This window comes from Malaya genurostris, chromosome 1 (assembly GCF_030247185.1).
Source record: "Malaya genurostris strain Urasoe2022 chromosome 1, Malgen_1.1, whole genome shotgun sequence".
Classification (NCBI taxonomy): domain Eukaryota; kingdom Metazoa; phylum Arthropoda; class Insecta; order Diptera; family Culicidae; genus Malaya; species Malaya genurostris.
Window position 1 is genome coordinate 79296555 of NC_080570.1, and position 27973 is coordinate 79324527.

At 36.6% G+C, this 27973-nt stretch overlaps 2 protein-coding genes across 5 annotated transcripts; one reads left to right on the forward strand and one right to left on the reverse strand.

Annotated features, from left to right (window-relative positions):
• The first annotated feature begins 405 nt into the window (after positions 1-405).
• On the forward strand, positions 406-27914 carry LOC131440576 (uncharacterized). 4 transcript variants are annotated; one of them, XR_009231409.1, is made up of 7 exons: positions 436-918; positions 988-1200; positions 24505-24649; positions 24703-25061; positions 25122-25314; positions 25384-27528; positions 27589-27914. XR_009231409.1 is itself a non-coding variant. In XM_058611974.1 (5 exons), the coding sequence occupies exons 1-5, from the start codon at positions 849-851 to the stop codon at positions 24933-24935; spliced, it is 597 nt and encodes a 198-aa protein (XP_058467957.1). In that variant the 5' UTR covers positions 406-848; the 3' UTR covers positions 24936-25035. The 4 variants fall into 4 exon arrangements, 1 of the variants encoding a protein (XP_058467957.1); XR_009231410.1 differs by having other exon boundaries at positions 436-619; positions 683-918; positions 25384-27914; XR_009231408.1 differs by having other exon boundaries at positions 25384-27914.
• Positions 6277-11288, reverse strand: LOC131440570 (uncharacterized protein K02A2.6-like). The gene has a single exon (XM_058611966.1). The coding sequence runs from the start codon at positions 10977-10979 to the stop codon at positions 6513-6515; it is 4467 nt and encodes a 1488-aa protein (XP_058467949.1). The 5' UTR covers positions 10980-11288; the 3' UTR covers positions 6277-6512.
• Positions 27915-27973: the final 59 nt, after the last annotated feature.

Below are 27973 nucleotides of genomic sequence, written 5' to 3' on the forward strand. Positions count from 1 at the left end.
AAAAGATTTCATGATATTTCCAAATTCTAAATTTCCATATCTTCATTCTTGCCATGATATATCTACATAATATTCAAATTTTGTAGTGTTCAACATTCACTCCTCTATCTTCTGTATCTTCTCTATCAACAAAATTATGATCCATGCTATTACTAACTATTATACCAGTCGCACAGGTTCTTATCAACTAATTGAAAGAATGTGAGTAATGTTACCCACAGACAAGATGCTTCACACTTTAATCGTATTTTCGGCGTCGCTTATACTATTTTGCATTCATATACGCCACACGCCCTAGCACAAGTTTGGCAAGCGGTTGTGAGTTTTGAAACATGTGCACGGATTGTGGCGCTCACGTTGTAAATATTTTGTGGTAGAGCATATGATGTGCTCTGTATACCTATTAACTTACTTACACATACTCCGATTCCATGGATGAGATCATAACTTTTAAGAACAGTAAATATATCCACGCACAAGATTGATGTAAGCCTATATACATAGTCATCAGTCATCGGAGTCAGTTCGGTTGAGTGATGTTATTGTAATCAATGGTGGATCTACTCATATTGATCATGTTGAATCGTCGATCATGAAACGACAAAGATTGAATTGGTTTGTAAGTGAAGAAACAGTGAAGTGAATAAATGATTATCAGGTAGCAAACTCTAAACATTTTTAGGACAATGATACAATCATATTGAGAATGTTGTCGATGAAAACGAAAATTCCTATGCAAAACGATCGTTAGGTTAATTCTTATTTCAAAAAAATCTGCATCGAAAAAATCGAGCAGATATGAGTATTAACTATCTAGTTAACGTTGACTTTGTGAAAATATTTTGATAATGGCAGTTTTACTTTCATATCATCGACTCATTGAAAAGGATTCGAGGAGTGTCAATTACTGTTGGAAAAGTATGAATCAAATTCCTACATATTCACTTTTGAACGCAATTATTTTAACCATATCATTTATTTTTGTAGCTTCCATACTAGTGATATTGCTTATTGCGATTTCATCCAGCTTAGTAATTACATTCAGCATGCATTCACTGGAGAATAGCTTCCATCAGAACTGCTTCATGGGAGCCTCTTTAAATTTCAAAACAGTTAAAGGATTAGTGCAAGATACTCACACTTTTCAAGGGAGAGATATGATCTACAAACTGATACGGGATACATCAGAAGGCGAAAAATGTATGTTTTTCTGCTTAGTTGTTAATATCCAGTAATTATTTTAGCGTGATTTACGCTGCTCATACTTGCATATCAGTCCCATAAAGAAAATCGGCATGTCGAGAAAAAGACTATCAAAATTTTATTTCCGAATTTTATGATTTACTAGCTGAATGACCCGGCGTTGCTCGGAAATGTTTCGGGAAGAAAAGGCCGAACAAAAATTTTCGAAGTTGTCCTACTTAGTGTAATACTCTGAGTAGTTTTATGTTGCTATTCAATCAATTTTACCTTACACTACTCATGTTTGAGGCACTTGCTGCACCCCCTCTCCCTTAAAATAACCTTTTAATCTACATTGACATAAAAGTAGTATCTGTATTTGTCAAGATGCATCGTTTCTCGTAGAATAAATTTTATATTGAACTCCCCTTTTATTAGTTAACTTACTACAGCTCTCCTCCATGACAACCCTTATGACCAGCTCTTAGTAGTGTACGAAGTATCTGTGCTCTTCAAAAAGTAACGATTAATTCATAAAAATTAACAATAGCAGTACTACTCAATTGAAATTAACGATAGCAATACTATCTAGCACAATCTTGACATTCTTTCGCCTCTCTTATTTTATAAAAAATTCAAGATGAAAATAGATTTTCAAGATCCTCTTCTCCTAGTCTGAATCCGCCCCCCTTTTGTTACAATAAACCTTTGTCATGAATATCTAAGCTTGTCGTGACCACCTCTGAATAGTAAAAAGTACCTGTGCCAAGTTTGGCGATAATTTACTGAGTTGTTATGGAACTTTGCTCATCGAATCCCCCCCCCCCCCCCCCCCATAATATCCCCACCTTAAAATACCCAACCTAGTTAGGTGTGGTGAGTTTGAGTTGTTTTGGAGTTACGTTCGATTATATTAACAATTTGAACTTTGCTCTTCCCTTGGATGAGACCCTTTCTTTATCCACCCGCTCCCACTCTCTTCCTAAAAATGCTCTTAGGATCATCTGAAGCGCAAATAATATCTGTACTCAGCAAGAAGCATCGTTTTATGGAAAATTCTATAAACTTCACATTAAACTTCCTTTTTTAGAGACCCTCATTATATCCACCCCCCACAAATTTCCTTAAAACCATATTTGAGTTTTTCAAAATGTATGTATGGGTTTAAAGAGTATCAATTATCTTTAAATAAGATAAATTTCGACATGGCCTCCTCAAATGAAGAATGCTTGCTACACACTCTCTCCCCTGAGAATGTCCTAATGATCATCTCTGAAGAGCAAGAAGATACATCCAACCCCCATCTAATCATACCTACGGAATGCAAAAATGTTTCTATGGTTTTCAAAAAGTCAAATTAGACACATTTTTTCATGACACCCTCCCTGTTAAGGACACTTGCTACGCTCCCTCCCCCACAAAAATACCTTATGACCATCTCTTAAGAGCAAAAAGTATCTGTGTCAAGTTTTGTGGCAATCCGCTCAATAGTTTCGGAATTGTGCCGTTTCAAACATTACACCCCCCCCCCCCTTTTGAAAGCCACTTGCTACATCCACCCCCCGTAAAGTCATATCTAATGTATGCCAAATGTTTCTATGGTCTATGAATTTTTTCATGACCCCCTCCTGTTAATTACACTTGCTACGCTCCTTCCCCTATAAAAATGCTCCCTAAACCATTTCTGAAATGCGAGTAGTACCTGTGCCAAGTTTGGTGGCAATCCGTTCAGTAGTTCCGAAGTTATGGCGTTACAAACATACAAACTTACATCCATTTATATATATATATATATATATATATATATATATATATATATATATATATATATATATATATATATATATATATATATATATATATATATATATATATATATATATATATATATATATATATATATATATATATATACTAGCTGAATTACCCGGCGTTGCTCGAAAATGTTTCGTGAAGGGAAGGTCGAAAAAAATTCTCGAAGTTGTCCTGCTTAGTGAAATACACTTGTAGTGAAACATAACTTAGACGGAAACCCGATCGAACAATACTCCGTTCATGTTCAGACTGCGAATGATCAGTGTCCCATCTCAGATCTCACAATAATCATAATTTTCATGGTATTCTCGACATATTTTGACAGTTTTATATTTGAACCCTTTTGTTAGGAACATTTAAAACACCTTTCTCTCTATAAATACCTTCTTAGTAATCTCCGAGTTTCATATCTATATGTGCTTGTAACGTACTTCCGTACTTCCTCGTCACAATCGATCTACAATACCTTTGGCTTCCATGGATATAATCACTTGCTACTCCTTCCTCTTTATAAAAATTTTATGACATCATGAATTGTTCAAAATTTTCCATCTGATAATGATTATTTTATAACGGAAGGTTGTTTAACATCATAACTACATTCGTACTATAGAATGACGTTTTTATATAATTTATTTTACCAAGGCTTTAACCATTTTTTTCGTTTATCGGAGAGAAAAACCTATAAAATAATGGTTCAGTTAATACAAATGTTGTTGTAATCCTATTTCCATCACCTTCAGTCGACAGTTTTCTCAATTTACATAATAAGATGCACATTGATTGAATGATTTCGTCAATTCAGATCAATGCAATACATTGCAATGTTGAGAATACTTATTTCCCCTTCCTCTTGTGAATATTTTTGTGAACCTCTCTCAGTTGCTAGAAATATACTGTACTCGTGAAGAAGTACCAATTTTTCGTAAAACCCGATCAATTTTCCCTTACACTATCCATGTTCTCTCTCACCCTCATAATAACCTTATAATCTATTTTGATTTAACTTCCTTTTTGTCAGTGAACTTACTACAGATCTCCTCCATGATTACCCTGAATAGTGTATCAGTGCTTTTCAAAAAATATCGATTCCCACCTTTGGTACATGTGCCAAACTGGGTGGCGATTCGTTTAATTGTTTCGTAGTTATGCTGAAACTTAAATACACTCACGTTCATAGACAGATAAAGATTATTTTCCCTTAGCTCTTTGAATTCCCCGGCAAAATGGAACCAGATCCTTTGAAATTATTCAAAGAAAAATACGACCTTGAAATATTTGCCACTCTCTTGTTTTATAAAAAATGGGGCATTAAAATTTATTTTCAAAAACCCCTCCTTCTAGTCAAAATGTCGATTCTATCCTTTCAACATTTACCCCCTCCCCCCATATTAAGGACACTTCCTACACACTTTCCTCTCTGAAAAATGTCCTAATGATCATTTCTGAAGAGCAAGAAGTATCTGTGCCAAATTTGATAGCAATCCGTTCAGTAGTTCCGAAGTTGCGCCGTTACAAACATTACAACCCCTTTTTAGAGGGACGTACTACATCCATCCCACACGAATACCCTAAGTTGCACAAAAAGTATTTATGGTCTTCAAAAAGTATCGATTCTCGTCAAATTAAATAAATTTTTACATGACCCTTGTTAAGGATAGTTGCTACGCTCTCTCCCCCATAAAAATACCCTTACAACTATCTCTGAAGAGCAAAAAGCAGCTATGCCAAATGTGATAGCAATCCGTTCAGTAGTGTCGGAGCTATGCCGTTACGTCCCCCTTTTTAAATGCACTTGCTACATCCACTCCCCATATCTATCATATCTGAGGTATGGAAAATATTTGCATGATCTTCAAAAATTATCGATTCTTGTCAAATTTTATGAATATTTTTGGCCCCTCCTGTTAATGATACTTGCTACGCTTCCTCTCCTATAAAAATACCTTTATGACTATTTCTGAACAGCAATAGTTCCGGAGTTATGCCGTTACAAACATTGCACTCCTTTTTTAGAGGCACTTACTACACCCTCTCCTAACAGAATATCCTTATAATCTTATCAAAGTTGTGGAAAAAGTGTCTTCAAAAAGTACCGATTCTCGTCAAATTAGATAATATTTTTAATGACCACCTTTGTTAAGGACACTTGCTACGCTCCCTCCTCCCATGGAAATATTAAACCATATCTGAAGAGCAAGAAGTACATGTACCAGGTTTAATAACAATCCGTTAAGTAGTTTTGAAGTTATGCCATTACAAACATTACACTCCCCCTTTTTAAAGGCACTTGCTGCATCCATCCCCCATTAAATTATATCTATGGTATGCGAAATGTTTCTAAGATCTTCAAAAAATATCGGTTTTCATCAAGTTATATGAATTTTTTCATGACCCCTTCTTGGTTATGACACTTGCTACGCCCCCTCCCCCCATAAAAATACGCTTATGACCATCTATGAAGAGCAAGAAGTTCATGTGCCAAGTTTGATAGCAATCCGTTCAGTAATTCCGGAGTTATGCCATTACAAACATACACCCCTCTTTTTAAAGGCACTTGCTACATCCACCCCTCATATCATATCTAATATAAGCTAGCTGTTTCTATAGTCTTAAAAAAGTATCGATTCATGTCAAATTAGACAAATTTTTTCATGAGCTCCCCCTGTTAAAAACACTTACTACGCTCCCTCCCCCCATAGAAATACGCTTATGACTATCTCAGAACAGCAAGAAGTATATGTGCCAAGTCTGGTGGCAATCCGTTTAGTAGTTTCGGAATTATGCCGTTTTAAACATTACACCCCCCTATTTAAAGGCACTTGCTACATCCACCCCCCATATAGGCATATCTAAGGTATGAAAAATGGTTCTACGGTCTTCAAAACGTATCGATTCTGGTCAAGTTATATGAATTTTTCCATGACCCCCCCTTTTTATGACACTTGTTACGCTCCCTCCCCTATAAATATACTCCCTAAACCATCTCTGAAATACAAGAAGTACCTGTGCCAAGTTTGATGGCAATCCGTTCAGTAGTTCCGACGTTATCGCGTTACAAACATACAAACTTACATCCATTTATATATATATATATATATATATATATATATATATATATATATATATATATATATATATATATATATATATATATATATATATATATATATATATATATATATATATATATATATATATATATATATATATATATATATATATATATATATATATATATATATATATATATATATATATTGTTGTGGGTGTGTTCGGAGGTGACCGATAATGAATATAACACGACCCAAACATTAAAAACTGACTTTATTAATAGACGCACAGTTAGAGATAAAAACGCGTGTTACTTATTCTACTACATATTACATTCTGATTCTGACACATAGACCGGATGCTGGTCGGTGCATCAACTGAGTGACAGTCGGGCTGCCACCAGTGAGCCCAGCAATTACTATTGGGTTGTAGGGATGGTCACGTCTCCAACATCTCCCCTTCTAATACAGCTGATAGGGATCGAACCATTGCGGAGCTCTTCGTACACGCGAAGAGCGGCGAGGAACCTGTACAGCTGAGTCGGCTTCATTAGCAGACTGAAATTCGGATGTTGAACTTGGCGTTGTCGAAGATGACGAAGACGATGCTGACAACGAAGACTCCGATGACAATGTGGGCCTTCTCAACAAGGTATTTGGTACTGACGACTGTCTCGAACTAGAGCAGCTTGGAATGGGTGCTACTGGTGTTGAATGTGCTAATGGATCTGGTGTGCAACGAGCCGGAAGGTTCCAAGCATCGAGTAGAATGCTGAGAGGAAGTTTCGTTCTATCTGTCAATGCTGGTACTCTGCGACTCTCAGAATCAGTACGATCTCGAAGCTGATTAATGTGGGACCGAATAAGCTTACCATTCTCGAGCTGAACGTTGTACATTGCACGACCTACACGTTCCAAAACTGTTCCTGAAACCCAGTGCCATTGGTTCTTGACGAATACTTTTGCATACACCGTATCCTTAACGATGAATTGTCGCTTTAAGGGATGAATTTCACTCGATTGTTCCAAATGTACACGATCGGATGGTGGACGGAGCAGGTCCAAACTAGTACGAATCGGACGACCGAACAAAACTTCTGCTGGTGATTTGCCGTCTGGAGAAGAAAAACAAGGTGTACTCCGGTAAGTCTGAAGAAATGTACTGAGAGCATCACACATTGTCGCTCTCCCCTCCTTAATCTTTTTAATCGATCGTTTAAACGTATCCACGAATCGCTCGGCTTGACCGTTCGATTGAGGGTGGAACGGTGCTGTTGTAAGATGCTCGATGCCGTTGTTCGTACAGTACGATTGAAACTCTGCACTGGTGAACTGGGATCCATTATCACTCACCAGTGTCTCTGGCATTCCCAAGCGAGCGAACAGATCTCTGAGGATTTTCACTGTGGCGGCTGTAGTGATACTTCTCGTCTGCACAATTTCAGGCCATTTCGAGAAAGAGTCTACGACAACCAGGTAGTATTCCCCGTCGATCGGTCCAGCATAATCAAGGTGAACGCGCTGCCACGGTTTTGTTGATTTAGGCCATGACAACGGCGCTGACTTCGGCGGTGTTTTCGCAGCCATCGCACATTGACGGCAGTTTTTGACGAAATCAACAATGTCGCTGTCGAGAGTTGGCCAATAAACATATGACCTGGCAATCGCCTTCATTCGCTGAATTCCAGGGTGGCCACGATGAAGTTGATGAAGACTACGCTTGCGATGGGGCGATGGTATAACCAGTCGATCGCCGAATAGTATGCAGCCTTGTACCGTGGTAAGAGATTCACGTCGAGCATAAAACCGTTTGAGCTCTGCATCGGTAACGGTTTTAGGCCACCCATCAAGGAGGTAACGATAAACTGCCTTGGTAATAGGATCGGACTGTGTAGACTGTTGTACGATCCTAAAACTTAAAGGAAGAACGGTTAATGCATCTTGTGTAACTGACCTTAAGTCATTCTCCAGAGAGACCGAAGCAATCACATAATCTTCCTCAGGCCTGACGTGCTGGCTGATCAGACGGGAAAGTATGTCAGCATTGCCGAATTTCGCTGTCGGAACGTGCTCGATGGTGAACTCATAAAGCAACAGCGTAAGAGCCCAACGTTGTAATCGGTTCGATGTGTAAACAGGAATCCCTTTCCTTGAACCGAAGATTCTCAGCAACGGCTCGTGATCTGTCTGAAGATGAAAGCGACGACCAAACAGCATTTTATGAAACTTGGTCACCGCAAAAATTATCGCAAGTCCTTCACGATCGGGCTGACTGTAGTTTTTCTCTGCCGCTGTCAATGCTCTGGAAGCGTGGTATACAACTTTGAGAGTGCCGTCCGGAAATTTGTGTGACAAAGTAGCACCAACACCAATAGACGACGCATCTGCCGACACCACTATATCAAGTGCAGGGTTGTAGTGTGTCAACAGTAGGTCAGATTTCAGCAACTCCTTAAATTTGTTGAATGCCGCCTGGCATTCTGCTGTCCACTTGAATTTCGCATCCGCTTTGAGCAGCTCATCAAGAGGATACCGCAGACAGCGCATACGAGGAACAAATTTTCCGTAATAATTAATTGCTCCAAGGAAGGACCGAACACCAGATACATCAGTGGGCGGTGGCATTTCGTTAATGGCCTGAACTTTTGCTGGATCCGGACGAAGGCCATTGCGGTCAAGTAGATGACCTACATATTTGATTTGAGGCTGAGCGAAGATGCACTTTTCCACTCGGATGGTAAATCCAAACTCGCTGATTCTTTGAAACACTGCGCGAAGGTTTTCCCAGTGTGTCTCAGTAGTGACACCACCAACGACGACGTCATCCAAATAACCACACGTATGAGGAAGACCTGCCAGCATTGTATCGATAAGTTGCTGGAAAGCTCCCGGTGCTGTTTTGACTCCCGGTGGCAGACGATTGTACCGGTAGAGTCCACGATGGGTGTTGATGGTTAATAAATCACGACTACTTTCGTCAACCTCTACTTGCAGGAACGCATCCGACAGGTCGATTCGGCTAAATACAGTACAATTAGCCAACTTGTTGAAAATCTCCTCCGGTAGCGGTAACGGGTACTGATGCGGTTGCAGTGCATTGTTGAGACCTGTAGAGTAATCTCCGCAAATGCGAATGGACCCGTTCGTTTTTCTGACAACAACGATGGGTGCTGCCCAGTCCGAAAAGTCTACCGGTGTGATGATTTTTGCTCGTTCCAGTCGGTCAAGTTCGTTGTCAACCGTGCTGTGTACTGCATAAGCCACTGGACGTTTCGGACGAAAAACTGGAGTTGCATCTGGTTTCCGTTCCAATTTCACTTTTGTTTTCGTGCACAACCCTAACTCGTTTCTAAATACGCTCGGGTATGCCGCTTTGAGTGACTGCAAAGTGATAGCAGGAACACTGACGTTGTTGCAGTACATGTTAATGGGTAATGAAAAGAGACCGAATGCTTCCATCAAATCGATTCCGAAAAGATGAAGCGGGTTTTCGACCACGTAAAACTGACAGTGATGTTGTTCACCGTTGAAAGACACTAGACTGCTGAACTTAAACAAAAACTGCAATCGGTCGCCTGACGCTGTTGAGGCTAGCTCATTTACTGGTGCAGTGGGTGGTTTACCTATTTTCTCCCACAAGCGTTTCGATACGATGCTAACGTCAGACCCCGTGTCCAACTGTAGACGCACCTTCACACCGTTCAGTACAATTTTAACAAAACGGCGCTTTTGATCGACGGTATTTATACGGAGACTTACGGTTTTTGTTTTTAACGATCCTGGGTGCTTTCTGTTTCGGCTGGTCTTGAAATTTCGCTTGGCAGAGGAACAATATCCCTCGCGATGTCCGATGTTGCCGCAGTCCTTGCATTTGTGGCTCCGATGAGTGCAGTCTCGAACGAAGTGCATTCCCCCGCAGTACCAGCAGGGTGTAGAGGGAATATTTTTGCTCTTGTCTGGTCCGGCTGTCTCCACTGGTGGCTTATGTTGACGTTTTGAAAACTGCTGTTTTCGCTTGATGAAATTCACTGATGACGTTGATGCTGATGACTCGATCATTGCCGTGTCCCGTTTCAGGCACAACAATCGCTGACAATCTTCTGAAAGATGCTCTAGTGTGACGTCATCACGTTCTTCGATTTTCGCCAGCAGCCGCGTTCGTATTTCGCCGTCTCCCTCTGACTTTAGTCCGCAAACAAACATTAAGCATTTAAACTGCTCTTCGGACAGCTTGCTCAGCTCGAATTCAACACAAGTCTTGTTGATTCGACAAGCGTACGTAACATAATCGTCGGTCGGTTGTTTGGTTACCTGTAGACACCGATACCGTTTACTGATGACAGACTCAGCAGCGCCGAAAAGAGTTTTCAGTTTTTCCACTGTATCGCTGAATTTGTATTCTTTTGGCGATTTCGGCAAGATATAACTCACGTAACGTTCGTGTTCTGCTGATCCTAGTTTCCGCATGAGCAAGCGGACTTTCGCTTCATCGTCCAACCGTGCGGCATCTTGCTCGAACAAATCGTCGTATCTGCCATACCATGCAGCGAAGGTTATGTTTCCGTCCGGATCGTAGCGAAACTCTTTGATGTTGTTCGCCAGTGAGTCGAGAATCATTTCAGGGTTTGGAGGGACCTGAACATTGATCGATGATATGACACTCCGGAAGAAATCTTGCTGCTGCTGCATTAGCTGTTGTTGCTGCTGCTGCATGAATAGCTGCTGCTGTTGCATAAGCTGCTGAAAGAGCTGGTAGGTGGTTTCTGTAGAAGATGAGCTGCTATTCGCTGATTGTTGCGATGATGGTGGACCGTTGAAAAATGGAGCTGAATGACGCAGATGGTTTTGCTGCATTCCCGGGTGCTGTGGACCGCCAGGTAAGCCGGTTCCCGGTTGCTGATGCTCCGGATTGAGGTTAGATTCCGCCATGCTTCTCGTTTCCTCGTGGGTGATGAAGATTAGCTTCTGATCGCCAATTTAACTTAAATCCTCGTCGCCACTGTTGTGGGTGTGTTCGGAGGTGACCGATAATGAATATAACACGACCCAAACATTAAAAACTGACTTTATTAATAGACGCACAGTTAGAGATAAAAACGCGTGTTACTTATTCTACTACATATTACATTCTGATTCTGACACATAGACCGGATGCTGGTCGGTGCATCAACTGAGTGACAGTCGGGCTGCCACCAGTGAGCCCAGCAATTACTATTGGGTTGTAGGGATGGTCACGTCTCCAACATATATATATATATATATATATATATATATATATATATATATATATATATATATATATATATATATATATATATATATATATATATATATATATATATATATATATATATATATATATATATATATATATATATATATATATATATATATATATATATATATATATATATATAGATTGTGCTATCTAATGCTAAATCGTGGTATTATTACATGAAATATCGGTAATACACCTTTGCTATTCCAATATTGTAACAAATGAAATTATTGAAATTTGCACTGAATCGGACTGACATGCGGGTACTTTGCATATGGGACAGACATCGTTTGATATTTTTTCACATGTTACTGAACGGCCCCTCAATTTTCATTGCAATTTCTGGAGGATAGATTTCATTCTTCAAGCTAACTCAAAATTGGCGAAAATCGATATGGGACTGATATGCGAGTATGGGCAGTATATGCAAACAGCATAACATTCAACTACGAACCTATTAACTAGAATTGTTGAATGGTCTAGTAACAATCAAAAGGGCACATTCGTTGTGGAGACGGGCGAAACAGTTAATTTTAAAGAAGTTTTATTGAGAAAACTAGTTCTCCAGAGCCGTTCGTTCGTTCTTTTGATAGTTGGTATGTTGTGTTTGTGCAAGGACAAAACGAGAGCTTAGTTTTGTTAGGGTAAGCGATATTAAAAAGGTCACAGAAATTTGAACTGAACTCCATGGAATAGATTCTTAGTATCAGTAGAATCGTAGTACCTAAGACAAGACCTGACATCTGGGAGGGCTGCTTTTGTTCCAAAATGGACCAGTTTCTGATTGGCTGATTTTGATGTTGCTACCTGCACATTGTGAAAAGAAAAAACTTTTGCAGGGTACGCGAGCAATGATGCCAAGTATAAAGAAAATCAGAGAACAAGTTTATTAAAATGTATAATTTTAGCTCACCAATGAAAATGAAAATATTTCGTGTTTTGTCATCAAAACTAAATTAATTGTTTTTAAGCGTAAATATATAATAAAGAAATGCATTCACCAAAACATTTTTCATGTTCATTTCAAATCCAAACCCTAAAGTCTAAAAATTTAAATGTAATATTTTTTCCTATCATAGTTAATAAAAAAATCTGTAAATATGGCTACACTGTAGCCGATACGTTGGTATTTATTCCACAGGGCGAAAATGACGAGAAGGATGATTCGGAAGGATGAATAAGAAGCCAGTTGTCAGGTCTTGTCTTAGCGTAGTACTTAGTGTCAGTATAGGATCGTAGTACATTCAATTATTATGTTCGTTAAGAATCGGCTTCGAAGTCAGTTGAAACAGAAATGTCAAACCCCACAAAAGGAATGTAATGCCAAGGTTTTATGCAATGTTCTATCGATGGAATGACGCCATTTATCCTTATATAATAACTTATTTATCTATAAATGGCATTCTCGCTGAATCTATATACAACAACACAATTCCCTAACAATAGAGATAACAGTTCGGCTGAAAAGTTTGTATCGTTTAATAGAAACACACATTTTTTTGCCAAAATTCGTTTTTATTATTCAACATAATAGCCATCAGAGGCGATACAGCAATTATAGCGATCTTCCAACTTTTCGATACCATTTTTGTAGTACGATTTGTCCTTTGCCTCAAAATAGGCCTCAGTTTCAGCGATTACCTCTTCATTGCTTCTAAATTTTTTACCAGCGAGCATTCTCTTGAGGTCTGAGAACAGAAAAAAATCACTGGGAGCCAAATCTGGAGAATACGGTGGATGAAAGAGCAATTCGAAGCCCAATTCGTTCAATTTCAGCATGGTTTTCATCGACTTGTGACACGGTGCATTGTCTTGATGAAACAAGACCTGACATCTGGGGGGGCTGCTTTTGTTCCAAAATGGACCAGTTTCTGATTGGCTGATTTTGATGTTGCTACCTGCACATTGTGAAAAGAAAAAACTTTTGCAGGGTACGCGAGCAATGATGCCAAGTATAAAGAAAATCAGAGAACAAGTTTATTAAAATGTATAATTTTAGCTCACCAATGAAAATGAAAATTTTCGGAGAATGTTTCACTTTTTTTCAATCTCATTGGTAATAAATGTTCAGTGGCAGCACTGTGTAATTAAAATAAACATCAAGCCGTTTTTCTTTTTAGTGTAACCCAACAAGATTTGTTAAATTAGTGGTGGTATTAGTGGTAAATTGTTAAATTAGTGGTCGCACTAAGCATTTCTATCCAAACCTGACTTTTTTCGGTTTCCAAAAGATCCGGTAATACGCCAACAATGGATTCGATTTTGCGTTCAACATGAGATATTTCGTGTTTTGTCATCAAAACTAAATTAATTGTTTTTAAGCGTTAATATATAATAAAGAAATGCATTCACCAAAACATTTTTCATGTTCATTTCAAATCCAAACCCTAAAGTCAAAAAATTTAAATGTAATATTTTTTCCTATCATTTTTTCTTCTTCAAATGAAACCGTTTTTTTGTAATTTCGTCCTTCAAACGCTCTAATAACGCTATATAATAGTCACTGTTGATGGTTTTTCCCTTTTCAAAGTAGTCGATGAAAATTATACCATGCGAATCCCAAAATACAGACGCCATAACCTTACCGGCCGATTGTTGAGTCTTTCCACGCTTTGGGTTCGGTTCATCGCGTGCAGTTCACTCAGCTGACTGAATTTAGGGTGTCAGCTATCTCGATCAACTTCACTTTACGGTCATTGAAAATCATTTTGTGGATTTTTTTCACGTTTTCATCGGTAACAGCCTCTTTTGGACGTCCACTGCGTTCATCGTCATCGGTGCTCATATGACCAGTACGACATTTTGCAAACCACTTACGAATTGTTGCTTCGCCCGGTGCAGAGTCTGGATAACACTCATCAAGCCATTTTTTGGTATCGGCGACATTTTTTTTTCATCAAAAAGTAGTGTTTCATCAACACACGAAATTCCTTTTTTCCATTTTTTTCACAATAACAAAAGTAGCTTCACTTAAAATGCAATATCTCACAAACTAATAATCAGACAGCTGTCAAATTTATACACGTATCTTTTGAAGGTTGGTACTAACTGAAAATGGTATGGATTTAATTCTAGTGGCGCCCTCTCATAGAAACGATACGAACTTTTCAGCCGATCTGTTATGAAACTAAAACGATGAGCTACGAACAAACGTTTATCCTAAAAAATTATGTTCCTTGAGGGTTGTTACAAAAAATGTGAAATCCGCACGTAGATTAAAATAAAAGAGCGCAAACTTCACGCGAATCGAATGTTGAACATAATTGAAATTATGAATTCTACAAAAAAAAAATTGCATGAGAATGTATTTAATGTAAGCTGTACTAATGAATATTTGATTCATCAAATATGTTTTTGATTCAGTGTGTTTGTTAGAGACCAACTTTGTCATCATATTTACTTCTGCAACCTATGGCTTAAAAACAACCAGTTTTTTGTAGCTTATACCATACTACTAGAGCTTCTTCACCCTAACACTACGTAATAGTAATAGTTCACATTGCATAGTGGTTCGAAACAAAAAATTAGCGAGACAAAATTATTTTCGTTATAAAATATTATTTTTTGTAGTTGGTGTCTTCCCGAAAGTTGTTTGTATTCAACTGGTGCATCTTTTGATATAAAAGATCATTTGGGTGGTCCATGTTTGTATTGAAATCTGGAATCTAACTTTCTTAATTTAATTTATAATTATTGCACTTCACAGCAAAATTGTAGGAAATTTTATTTTGAGCAGCTCTGCTGAAGTAGCCACCTTCTTCTTGATTTGATCGAGTTACTTCAATTTTTCGGAATCAAAGTAGCGTGACTCAAAAAATCACCTGTTTTTGTGAACAGTTTTTGTTGCGATGCTTAGGTTATTTTGCAGTACTTGCTCCAACATTTTCAGTTTACCAAATGTGATGTGATGTGATGTGAAGTGAAGCAACCATCAGTTCAAGGACTTGCCAGTGGATGCGGGTAGACTTACAGTAGCCCCGATATGACTCATCCATTCACCTTCTTACTATAGCTGTTACCGATAAGCGAATAAAAGGGGTTGGGCGGATATGTAAGTAGAGTCACTTACTCGTATTCCGCGGGAGTAAAAGATGCTCTTCCAACCATAATATCCAGTGCATGGATGAAGCATATCGCTATACAAGCTTGAACCCGCCTGATGGTTTGTTTGAGAAGGGCGCGTCAAACTCATTTCAAACCTTCAGAAGGAAACAAGTTTCCTTCAAGTGACTTGGGCTGGCTATCCACAATCCCTCGTCCAGTCATCAATTCGTCCGATGCCCTGATGCTCCCTACCCTTTACGCCTCCGTGCAAAATGTTTTATATTGATAAATACAATGAAACAGTGTAATGAAATTAATATAACATAAAAACAAAATATAAAATAATATAATATAACATAATATACTATAATATAATATATTTTATTAATAATATTTTAGTAATACAATGTCATACAATATAATATAATACGAGGTCTGTTCAAGAAGTACCCGGAATTCTCATTTTTCTAAAAAAAATATTTATTTGTTCGTCTACATCTATATGGTCCCCTTCAAAGTAATCCCCCTACATATAATACACTTATGCAAGCGTTTTTTCCAGTCTTCGAAACACCCCTGATAGTCACTTTTTGTAATGCTCTGTAGCAGTCTCAGCGATTCTGCCTTTATCTCTTCAATCGATGAAAAACGCTGTCCTTTCATGGGTCTCTTCAACTTTGGGAACAGGAAAAAATCACACGGAGCGATATCTGGTGAATAAGGAGGTTGGGGCATGAATAAAGTCTTGTTTTTAGCCAAAAAATCACGATCAAAATTTAACAGTTTTGGAACGAAGCCCAAAACATTTGAAAAAATATGATATGCCAACTTCATCAGCAACTTCTCTAACAGTGATTCGGCGATCATCCATAATCATTTATTCCACTTTTCCCACATTTTCATCGATTATTGACGTGCTGGGTCGACCGGAGCGTTCGTCGTCTTCAACGTCTTCGCGGCCATCTTGGAAACGCTTATACCACTCGTAAACACTTGTTTTTTCATAGCAGACTCACCGTAGGCTCTCTGTAACATTTCGCACACTTGGTTACACTTTATTTCATTTTTCACGCAAAATTTAATACAAATTCTTTGACTCTTCAATGCTTCCATTGTTTAAACTAACAAAAATCGCCGAGCTCAAAAAAACACGTCTACACCAGCCGCTACAAGACAGAATGTAAACAATGAATACAGCTGAAAATTTCACCATACATTAGGGACATATGTACCAACACAATAGAAAAAAAATTTGACCACCGGACTCTCCAGACGCGCGCAATTAAAAAATTCCGGGAACTTTTTGAACAGACCTCGTATATTATAAAACAATATATAAAACAACAGTTAATGTATAGTGTCAGTTATGCTCTTCTGTCTTCGCAATACTGCAGGAAGTAGAATATTTCTCTTTTAATAAGAATAATAATATCCACATCTATAAAAATAATATATGTTATTATTATTGATGACAAATAAATAATAATAACAATGAAAATAATAATGAAAACAGTAAGTAAGAAACAAATCTAATATAGTACAATGAAATATATAATAAATAAAATAATGAATAAAATGATATGTTGCGATATGCTATGATATTATATTACTTGAATTTATATGTCATTTCTCATCCTCTCATTCTGCCATCAACGCATTCCATCGAGCAATTGTCATCACAGACACACGTGTAGGCATGAAACAGGAACCAGTGAGGACCAAGCTCACCTTGTGACGACCTTGATAGTTAGTTAAAAGTTTACCTTAAAAATGATACATTATAAGGAAAACAAGGTACGTAGTACTACTCATAATAAACCCTATAATATAATATAATATAATACAACATAATGCAATACATTATAATATAATATAATAGAATACAATATAATATAATATAATATAATATAATATAATATAATATAATATAATATAATATAATATAATAAAATATAATATAATAAAATATAATATAATATAATGCAATGCAGTATAATAGCATACAACATAGTATATAATAACATAAAATAGTGTAAAACGATAGTATATGAAACAATATGCTATGATATAATATAACAGTTAATGTCGCAGTGTAAGCTACGCTCTTCTAATAATAATAATAATAAAAATAATAATAATAATACATGGTGTAATAAACAACAGAATTATATGTTGTAATATACTATGATAAACATTGCACTTTAGGATGGGCTTCAACCTACAAGCCATTTCGCACCCTCTCATTCTGCTACTAACGCAGAAGGCGATAGCACCCAGTCGACGCCGTTCTATTGACCAAATGTCATCATAGACGCTCGGGAAGGCATGAGATAGGGACTTGTGAGGACTTAGTTATCTCACCATTTGACGACCCGACATTTTCAGTTCACCAAATTTACCAATACTCGAATTAAAGTTGTTGCAAAATCAAGTATTGAACAACATTAATCTAAACAGTCCAAAAAATTCATTGATATCAAAACTATTCAAATCGGTTCAGTACCGGTACAGCCATTTGAATATACCGTTTCGACCAGGGCCGGTGAAACATGTTGTGTCCAGGTGGGTATTTTTCGTACCGGGGAAACGATATTATTGAAATAATACATATTTATCCCTTAAAAGCGTACGATCGATTTTTTTATAATTTTTTCTTTCGACATAACTTTATATGAATCGCGTAAATTAGAAGTTTGAACAGTTTGCTGTACTTTATTTTGAAACAAAATTGCGTATTTAAGGGCTAAATACGACATAAAACTATTGTGGGGTTGTTCGAATTGTTGGCGTAGGACTACCCAGCTAGTTTCAAAATCACTGCCAATATTAGTTTTGAACATTAAGGTAGCAGTCTTTTGTATTCCGCAAAAACTTATTTGTGTCTGCGAATTTTCGAAAATTATTCTTTAAGAATTTTCGATCAAAATGTGTCTGGCGAGAATCGAACGGCGCACAAAACAAATCTACAAACAACCGCTTATATCTATAACATATTGTTCAAAACTGACTTCCGGGACTGAGCCAGAGATGACGTTTGTAATATCAAACTAACCTCATTTTTCGAAAATACCAACCTTCAGATGACATGTGTCAATTTTGTTCGTCAATCGCACCTACCATATGAGGGACGTTCGCCCTTATTCTGAATAACGTCGTATCGTTTTTTCCCTCGTATTTCATTTGTATTCCCCATAAGGCTAGCAAAATCAAAGGTAGCTATGATTCGATCGAACCACATTCGATCGAAAAATCAATACGTCGTTATTCAGAATAAGGGCGGTTACATATTCATTTTTGAAAAATAAAATGGTAATAACGAATTCCGTGTGTTGATAAAACATTGCTTTCTAAAATGAGAAAACCGAGCCAGCTCAGAAATGGTATGAGAAATGTTACCAGGATCCACGAAAAATAAAGATTTGTGGTATTCCGATTTGGAACATTGCGAAATAAAACATTCATCTGGAAAAAAATTAACAAGTTTTGAAAATCGCCATAAATGAACGCAAAATCAAAGTTTGTGAGATTAGATGTGCTGAGATGAATAAACTCGCGCGAAAATCTTGGTATGACAAAGATCTTTTCCAAATTGGTGCCTCGTTCGCTCACAATCGAATAATAGCAATATCGGCACTGTTTAGTCGCAAAGAAAAAGAATTTCGTGCGTTGGTATGAAACAGTGGACGAAACATGGATCCATCATTTTTCGGAGTCATATCAGCATTCAGACGGGGAAAGCCAGCCGAGAATGTAACATGTAGCTAGAACAATCATGACGTCAGTTTTTAGATGCTCGAGGTATAATTAACATCGACTATCTGGGAAAGGAAAGTACCATCAACAAATTTTGAAGCCATGGGCAAATCATTCTATAAGTATGGTATCGAAAAAATACAATAACATTTCAATTACATTTTGCTCAAAAAATTATGTTTACCTGGATTTTTTGATTTTTGATCGAACCGCACAGAGTGTAAGTCGAATCTTGTTTTGTGTGAGCGATTTTCTTAAATGCAAATTGAATTGAAATTTTAATCACCAGTTACCTTAAATATATGGATTTATCTACTCGAATCGATGCGTAGATATATTTGAACGCAGTATCTGTAATGATATTGAAAATTAGTTAAATAATGGTTGATATGTAGATATTCGGAAATTGACCACTGTTTGGACGGTTTTATTTCCTGTATTTTGAATTTGCACTCCGGTATCGAAAACAAAGGCGTAGACCTACGTCAAAGGATGTTGAGTGATTTTATTTATGCGAAGATATAGAACGGAAAGGTAAGACGTTACAAGGTTCATTTGAGCAAGCAGAAATCTTTTAGTAACTTAACTTTCACATTCTACCAGAGGAGATGAACTTACAGCTATATAGAGATTGATAAAAAATATCCATACAGTGAAGAACTCATTGTGTATGAGAATGCTGTCGCAAACAGAAAGTGACAACTTCTGGTAACTTTTCTTGTGCCGGTCCGGATAATAAATGATTAGAAAGGTACTTTCCGGCACACACGAGACTCGAGTGATTTGCATTGATGAGATGCTAAAGCTAAACTCCTCTGGCTGAAGGTTTCTAAAAGATTTTTGGTTGCTCAAATGACTCTTGTCACGTCTCACCTTTCTATTGAATATCTTTACATCCTTGCTCTACCTCGATAATTTTGATTTTATTTATTCTTAGTTACAATAAAAATATGCTTGACTTTATAAATAATAACAATATTACTATTGTTTTTCTCTCGAAATTTCAGGGGGGAATTACCCACCTTGAAAATTTTCGGGTGGGTAGTACTACCCACCGTACCCACCTCTTTCACCAGCCCTGGTTTCGACTGTTTTCGAGGCTTGAGTCGCGCTGCGGTACACTCCGTGCAGGCGAGCCGTGGTTAAAAAATTCACTGCTTCGAAAGTATTAATCTTTCCACTCTGAAACTTTGCCAGGATCCCCTAAGGCTTCTTTTTCAACAAAAAAGAAAAAATTGGCCCAAGTTTGAATTTGTTGATTAATTTTTAATTTTTTAGTTTTTATTTGTTTTTTTAGTTTTTATCTTTTTTATTGGAAAACAATAAAGTTGTTTTTTGGAATCGCTTATTTGAGAGCTAAAGAAAAACCTTTTGTAATCCACCTAGTGGTGTAATGATGCCTTCCTTATATTACTTATATTTTCAAAAATATCACTAAAAGATTCTGTGAATAATTTTTTTTTTCAATCTTGTACATTCTTTGGGTATAAACTAATGTCATGTTCACATTATGATTTGAAACATGTTATAACTCCGATTTCATGTTTTAAGCGAAATAACATGTTTTCCCATAACGTTATTTCATATTCTAAAACCTGTTTTAATCACCTAGTGGTGTAATGATGCCTTTCTCATATTACTTATAACATCATAAATATTACTGTGGAATTCGCAAAAACTACTGTTCATTGAATAGAAATAGGAAAGTTTTTTCGTTCTTAATCTAACAAACTCTACAAATCCTGTTCACCCTGTAGTTTCAGAACCGCAAGTAGTATCCACAACAAATTTAGGAATTCCGTATGAAACGGTAAGACTTTTTCTTTTAACCTATAATTTTGTGAAAATCGATTTGGCCATCTTGAAGGAATGACCGATATAGTAATGACCGATATAGCCGAAGTTGGTTTGTTTGCCAGCAAAAAATATAACCTATAAATTGGAACAGTCTTGAACCTAGTTAAACCTGGACTTGCTATTTCACGCTCTATTTCGATTAAATCAATTAAACGAAATTTAACAAACGAAGCGAACCTGCGCATCTGAAACTTCTGCATATGTAAGTCAAGCTAAACAGCATGAATCAGCAGCATAAAACATGTAGTAGGATTAATATTTTTATTATTATTAAGATTATTATTATTATTATTATTAATATTATTATTATTATTATTATTATTATTATTATTATTATTATTATTATTACTATTATTATTATTATTATTATTATTATTATTATTATTATTATTATTATTATTATTATTATCATTATTATTATTATTATTATTATTATTATTATTATTATTATTATTATTATTATTATTATTATTATTATTATTATTATTATTGACATCAATACATCACCGGCACGGTATTACTATACTACGGGATGTGAAAATTTCATATTTTTTAAATGAATTTCAATTCATTGACATTCGTTTATTCTTTTGGACGTACTGATCATAAAATAGCTATAATTTTTTATCAATGTTACAACTAACAGTAGCTTCAAAGATAATATGAGTTTTAATTTAAATCAAGACATGTGAAAATCGGTTCAAGCATCGCAGAAAAATCGAAGTGAGTTCTATTTTTGGAGTTTTTCTTCACCACTTTCGGTGCTTCCGGAACAGGAAAAATGGGGAGCAGTAGTGCCAAATTAAGTTTTTATGCCCACAAACTAACAAACTCTGCAAACTACAATAATTTATCAGAAAGTTTTATGGGATTTGTTCCTGTTTTGACCATCGTGCGTGAACAAATACTAATGAGATTGGTAATTTTCTACTTATCACGCTTTAGTTCCGAAACCGGAAATCGGATCGGATCCGGATAAAATGTTTTTGCGAAACTATAAGACCTTTCATTTGAATCTTAGTTTGTAAAAATCGGTTAAGCCGTTTCCGAGAAAATTGAGTGCACACTCTTTCTCTAATTTTTACATATTACCATGTAACTCCGGAACCGGAAATCGGATCCAAATGATATTTAATAGCAGGCTATGGCACCATTAAACCATAAATCAAATAAACATAGATTTCCAACTGTACGGTGACACTAACAGCACCTCTAGTGAGAAACGGGTGTACTTTTTTCCATTAGCTACTGTGGTTTTGTTAAATGCGCAGGCAACTTTATGCATGCATTTTAGGAGCATTTACGCACCCATTCTCCACCAGACGGTGCTTTTGCTGTCACGGGTTTCCCAACTACATTAGTATTACACTGGGAAATCTATGTTTATTTGATTTATGATTAAACCTTTCATTTGAATCTAATACCGTTTCCGTTTTTGAACTTAGACGCGGGCGACTCTGACTCCGAGTAAAACGAACACGTGGTACGCGCCCTAAACAACAACTCATGAAAAAAGGAAAAAAATAAACAAACTTGCATGGATGCGTGGTGCGACCCGAGAAAATTTTCAGAGCGAAACTACGCGATTGGAGTCCGATCTAGAGCGACCTCAGGTTGCTAAAACAAACATATCAAACGTTGTTTGGGCGACTCTGGGTCAGCTTTCGGGCTGCTCTGATTTATAAATGAAAACGGTATAAGTTTGTGAAAATCGGTTCAGCCATCTCTAAAAAAGTGAGTCATATTTTTTAAATTTTTTTGGTGCCTCGTGTATGTATGTATGTATGTATGTTTGTATGTATGTATGTATGTATGTATGTATGTATGTATGTGTGTGTGTGTGTGTGTATGTATGTATGTATGTATGTATGTATGTATGTATGTATGTATGTATGAGTGTAGCTCTCTCTTAGGTTGTGTTGTAAAATGCTTGGTACTAATATTCGTTGCTTTCACTCAGCTTCCCACTAGTGCTCCACTCACTCATCAATCATCGTTTATATCCTGCTGTGCGGATGCAAAAATATACAAAAAAAACCCTTCTTAATCCACCTAGTGGTGTGATAATGCCTTTCTCTTCTTTCATAACAGTCTCATGAAAATATATGTCATACTTTTACTAAATAATTTTGGATACTAATTTTGACACCAATTGATTCAGATTGATTAGAGTAGTTCACAAAAGCATGCTTCAGTGTTTATGCCACACAGTCAGCATCATTTTTCCAAACTAGTGCTTGACATTTGCGTTGCCAATTTGTATGAGAAGAGTGATGCTAATCTAAAAAAAACCCTTCTTAGTCCACTTAATGGAATTTTCATATATCTTGAGAACTCACCATATGAAAGTCAATTTTTTCGAAAAAATATTTTTTCGAAATAACACTAAATCTCGACGTTTCATGAAATTTTAAGCTTTTTGGAATCAAAAAAAATTTCAATTTCGGAAATTTTGTGTACTCTCCCCTATGGTGCTTTTTCAAGATCAAAAATTTTCAAACTTTAACCGCTGGGCAGCACCCCTTACCCATGTCCGATTTAGCTCAAATTTTGCATGAGGACTAATTTTAGAGGTGCTTAAACTTTTGAACAGTAGCGCTTCACGAATTTAGAGGTGATCCCAAAATATTGGCACCCTTATATACGTTAGAGCGGTAAAATTATATACATTAGAGCGGTGTTTTGTCGGTTACGTCACTTATACAATTATATCTCCGGAACCAAAAGTCACAGCCATTTGATCTTCGAACTTGATTAATGGTCCGACGGTAGCTTTCAAACGAGCCCAAGTTTGTTAAAATCGGATCAGCCATCTCTGAGAAAATTGAGCGCGTTCAAATATCTTCGAAAAGCACACACACACACACACACACACATACACACACACACACAGAGAGAGAGAGAGAGAGAGAGAGAGATTTTCCGATCTCGTCGAACTGAGTCGAATGGTATATAACACTATGGGTCTCCGAGGCTCCGTTCGCAAGTCGGTTTTTCCAGCAATTCTAATACCTTTCTATAGAGAAAGGCAAAATGGAATGGAAAGTGCGGAGTCTTGCAACCCCCACCTCGGTCAGAGTAGCCCATAAAAGGAAAAAAGAATATTTTTATAAATTTTTAATGTAATTATGATCGGTTGTGTCTCTTATACCGTTTTCGTTTTTGAACCTGCACGCGGGCGACTCTGACTCCGGGTAAAACGAACACGTGGTACGCGCCCTAAACAACTCATGAAAAAAAAAACAAACTCGCATGGATGCGTAGTGCGACCCGAGAAAATTTTCAAAGCGAAACTACGCGATTGGAGTCTGATCTAGAGCGACCCCAGGTTGCTAAAACAAACATATCAAAAGTTGTTTGGGCGGCTCTGGCGGCTACAACCCTGTATTTTGTTTTGTTTTGTACTGACATCCTTGCTTACCACATAATTTCTTTCCATGTTCCTTTTACCCCTTGCTGAAAACGTACCACTCGATCCAATTTTTTTATTTCTGATTCTCTAGTACAACTTTTTCTTTACAGACATCATCGACGAATTTAATAGTACATGGAGTAATCAAGACTTTTGTGAGTATTTGGTATTTACTCCATTATTCCACGCAATGATCAGTGTTATTTGGCTGGCAATATATGTTATGCATGGTCCTGGTGGAGAGGGCATTGGAAGGTTATATGACAAAGCAACTTAGCACAGTTCAACATATATGTTGTTTTTTACAGTATCATTTCTAAACCATGGAGAATCGTGTTTCCTTCATTAATATTTTTCATGGTGTGTGGAATTTCGGCATTCGTATGTGCCACATTGAGCAGTAACGCGTTAGCAAAATTTTGCGAAGAATTTAAAAAAGTTACTATCGATGGAGAAGTGAGTTGTGCTCATATGATAACCTATTTCTCACTACGCCACCACAGTGACTTGATTCTACCAGATAAAAACTACTACCTCGTAGCAACGTTTCCTTGGATCTGGACTGGAAGCTTCTTGTGTGGTTTTCTTATAATGATACTAAGAATAATGTTAGTTGCTGATTTCCAGTTAATAAGAGTAGTCGTTTCTTTAGTCGAAACCAAATCCGGTAAAATTTGAAAAAAATTCTTGTCCACACTTGTTAATTGACTTATTCCTTAAATTTCAGAAACCGGCAGTGAGGAACATGTTGTGGAAATTCTAAATGAGGTAGACTCTCATGCTCAAAATGCCGTATTGAATGTATCCAAACCAGTGGTAGATGTAAGATAAGAATATTATCCACCAATAAGTAACAAAATACAACGAAGATTCCACATCTTATACAGGCTTTTTCTAAAAAGAAACACTTAAAAATATATGTAAATATCTTTCTATAACCTCACAAATATGTTTATTGTTATGATTCAATTTTCTTTTTCAACTTCCAGGCATCCAATTCTGATAAAATCAAATACAATACCTTCACCACAGACTAACAGACATGACAGTATGAGTAAATTCTTATAAAGATAATTTTTCGTGATGCACTAGTTCCACCTATATTGTACTGCGCGAACTATTTACTATCTGTACACCCCTTGTGCTATGTAAAAGTTTTTTTACTAGTTGGTTTCCCCTCGTTTGTCAATTAGGTTTTTTATCGTGACGACACAAATGAACAAGTATTCATCCTTGACAGTTCAGCGGTACTGTTTACAAACAAGCTTAAACAAAAATCGAAGAGCACATCTAAAACAATCATCTTCACACTTTGCAACTAGTCACTTTTATTTAATAAATATCAAAAACGAACCGTATTCAATCGTGAACAAATGTTTTAAAACTTTATTTAGGCGATGCGGACCGTAAATAGTCTGATCCAATTTGTCAATAAACAAACAAAAGAAATTTCTGTTTACAAACAGTACTGCTGGACTGTCAAAAAGTGTTCATCCGATTGAGGTTAGCAGTGACGGTAAAAAACCTAATACCGATCAGCTGCTTGCAGGGATGCCTGATTTCATCAAAATATTCGTCACAATAAATTATTGGATTACGTTGATAATATATTTAACTTTTTTATCGATATTGGAAGGTAAACATAAATTTTTCTCAACGTTGTTTATCTAGACTATTTTTGATTGTGTTGCTAATTTTCACCCGAAATTAAGTGGCGGCAGACCAGAAGCAAATAAATATTGCAACAAAACGGGTTAGATTTTGTATTGAGTTGGAGGATGAGAAGTAGGCACAATTCTGTATATAGTTTTGGCAATATGTATTAAATTTGTAACCTGCATGAAATTCGCATGGACGTATACAAATCAATACATTACAGGTAATTCTGTATGAATGGCAACTCGGTTGGTAAATGAAAAAATAAACACAGTCTAGATGACAGACAGGATGTTTTTGATAGGGTAACGTGGCGCCATCATGACACATGTGAGTACTATCCCAAATAAAGGAATATTCGAAATGACCGTTAAAATGATTGAAGAATCTAATTTGAGTGTCCTGTCTGTTAGTCTGCACGCTTACTTGTGGGTACTCAGTGGCTGAATCAAAAGTACTCATTTTCGAAAACTGTGACCAGCTGTCAAAAAATGAGTAAAATATAAAACTTTCACTGAGTAGAATTAGCTTCATCCGACATTTTCATGTTTGAAATTTTGAAGACTTAAAGTTGCTCAAAATGGAAAAAATCAGAGATCTAGGGGACAGTGAGTCGTATGAGGCTCTAGTTGGTAAGTAGAGCTAGCTTCTGCGAGGATTTCTCTGTATTTTTGCAAGTTTGTCTAAAAAGGGATCAACAAATCCGGATCGGAGACCTGGAATCACAGACTAACAGACATGACAGTATGAGTAAATTCTTATAAAAAAAAATTTTCTTTATGCACTAGCTCCACCTATATTGTACTGCGCGAACTATTTACTATTTGTACACCCCTTGTGTTATGTAAAAGTTTTTTTTACTAGTTGGTTTCCCCTCGTTTGTCAACACCGATCAGCTGCTTGCAGGGATGCCTGATTTCATCAAAATATTTGAAAATGAATCGTCACAATAAATTATTGGATTACGTTGATAATATATTTAACTTTTTCGCGATGTTGGAAGGTAACCATTTATTTGACTCAACGTTGTTCATCTAGACTATTTTTTATTGTGAAATTAAGTGGCGGCAGACCAGAAGCAAGTAAATAATGTAACAAAACGGGTTCGATTTTGTCTTGCGTTGGAGGATGAGAAGTAGGCACAATTATGTATATAGTTTTGGCAATATGTATTAAATCTGTATCCTGCATGAAATTCGCATGGACGTATACAAATCAATACATTATAGGTAATTCTGTATGAATGGTAACTCTGTTGGTAAATGAAAAAAATAAACACAGTCTAGATGACAGACAGGATGTTTTTGATAGGGTAACGTGGCGCCATCATGACACATGTGAGTACTGTCCCAAATAAAGGAATATTCGAAATGACCGTTAAAATGATTGAAGAATCTAATTTGAGTGTCCTGTCTGTTAGTCTGTGCTGGAATTTTCCAGAGGAGCTACTATTTTCTCCGGTCATACAGTGGACTCAGGTATTAAGACGAAATTATCAATCCACTAGGCGCTATTCAATCAATTACATGATTTTTCAGAACCTGACTGATTACTTGGTATCTGCAAATAGAGTACCGCATCTAGTTTGTGATGCTGAAACGTTTAAAATTGGATCATACTGTGTCATTGTTGATGGTGTTGTTGTGTTAAAAAACAGTTCAGAAATGCTGTAGACATATATTTTAAAACGTTCTCCGTCTTCGTCATACAAATTCCAACACTAGTGAAAATTCTTCACGATTGTAATTTACAAAACGAAAAAAACATATAGCTCACAAAACGGTGCATAAAATTGCCGGAGTGCTTAAGCTCTACTTATGTGAAAACAGAAATTATTTCATAAAACTAAACAATTTGAAGACAATACTGCGTCTAAAAATAAATGAAAATTTGTAAAACTATTAGTTTTCTTTTTAGTTGTTG

Bases quoted from the DNA above. Each gene is read 5' to 3' on its own strand.
- LOC131440576 (XM_058611974.1), top strand. From the start codon at position 849: ATGGCAGTTTTACTTTCATATCATCGACTCATTGAAAAGGATTCGAGG. The intron at 919-987 runs GTATGAATCAAA...TTATTTTTGTAG, and splicing joins TGTCAATTACTGTTGGAAAA to CTTCCATACTAGTGATATTG. The intron at 1,201-24,504 runs GTATGTTTTTCT...TTTTCTTTACAG, and splicing joins TACATCAGAAGGCGAAAAAT to ACATCATCGACGAATTTAAT.
- LOC131440570 (XM_058611966.1), bottom strand. From the start codon at position 10,979: ATGGCGGAATCTAACCTCAATCCGGAGCATCAGCAACCGGGAACCGGC.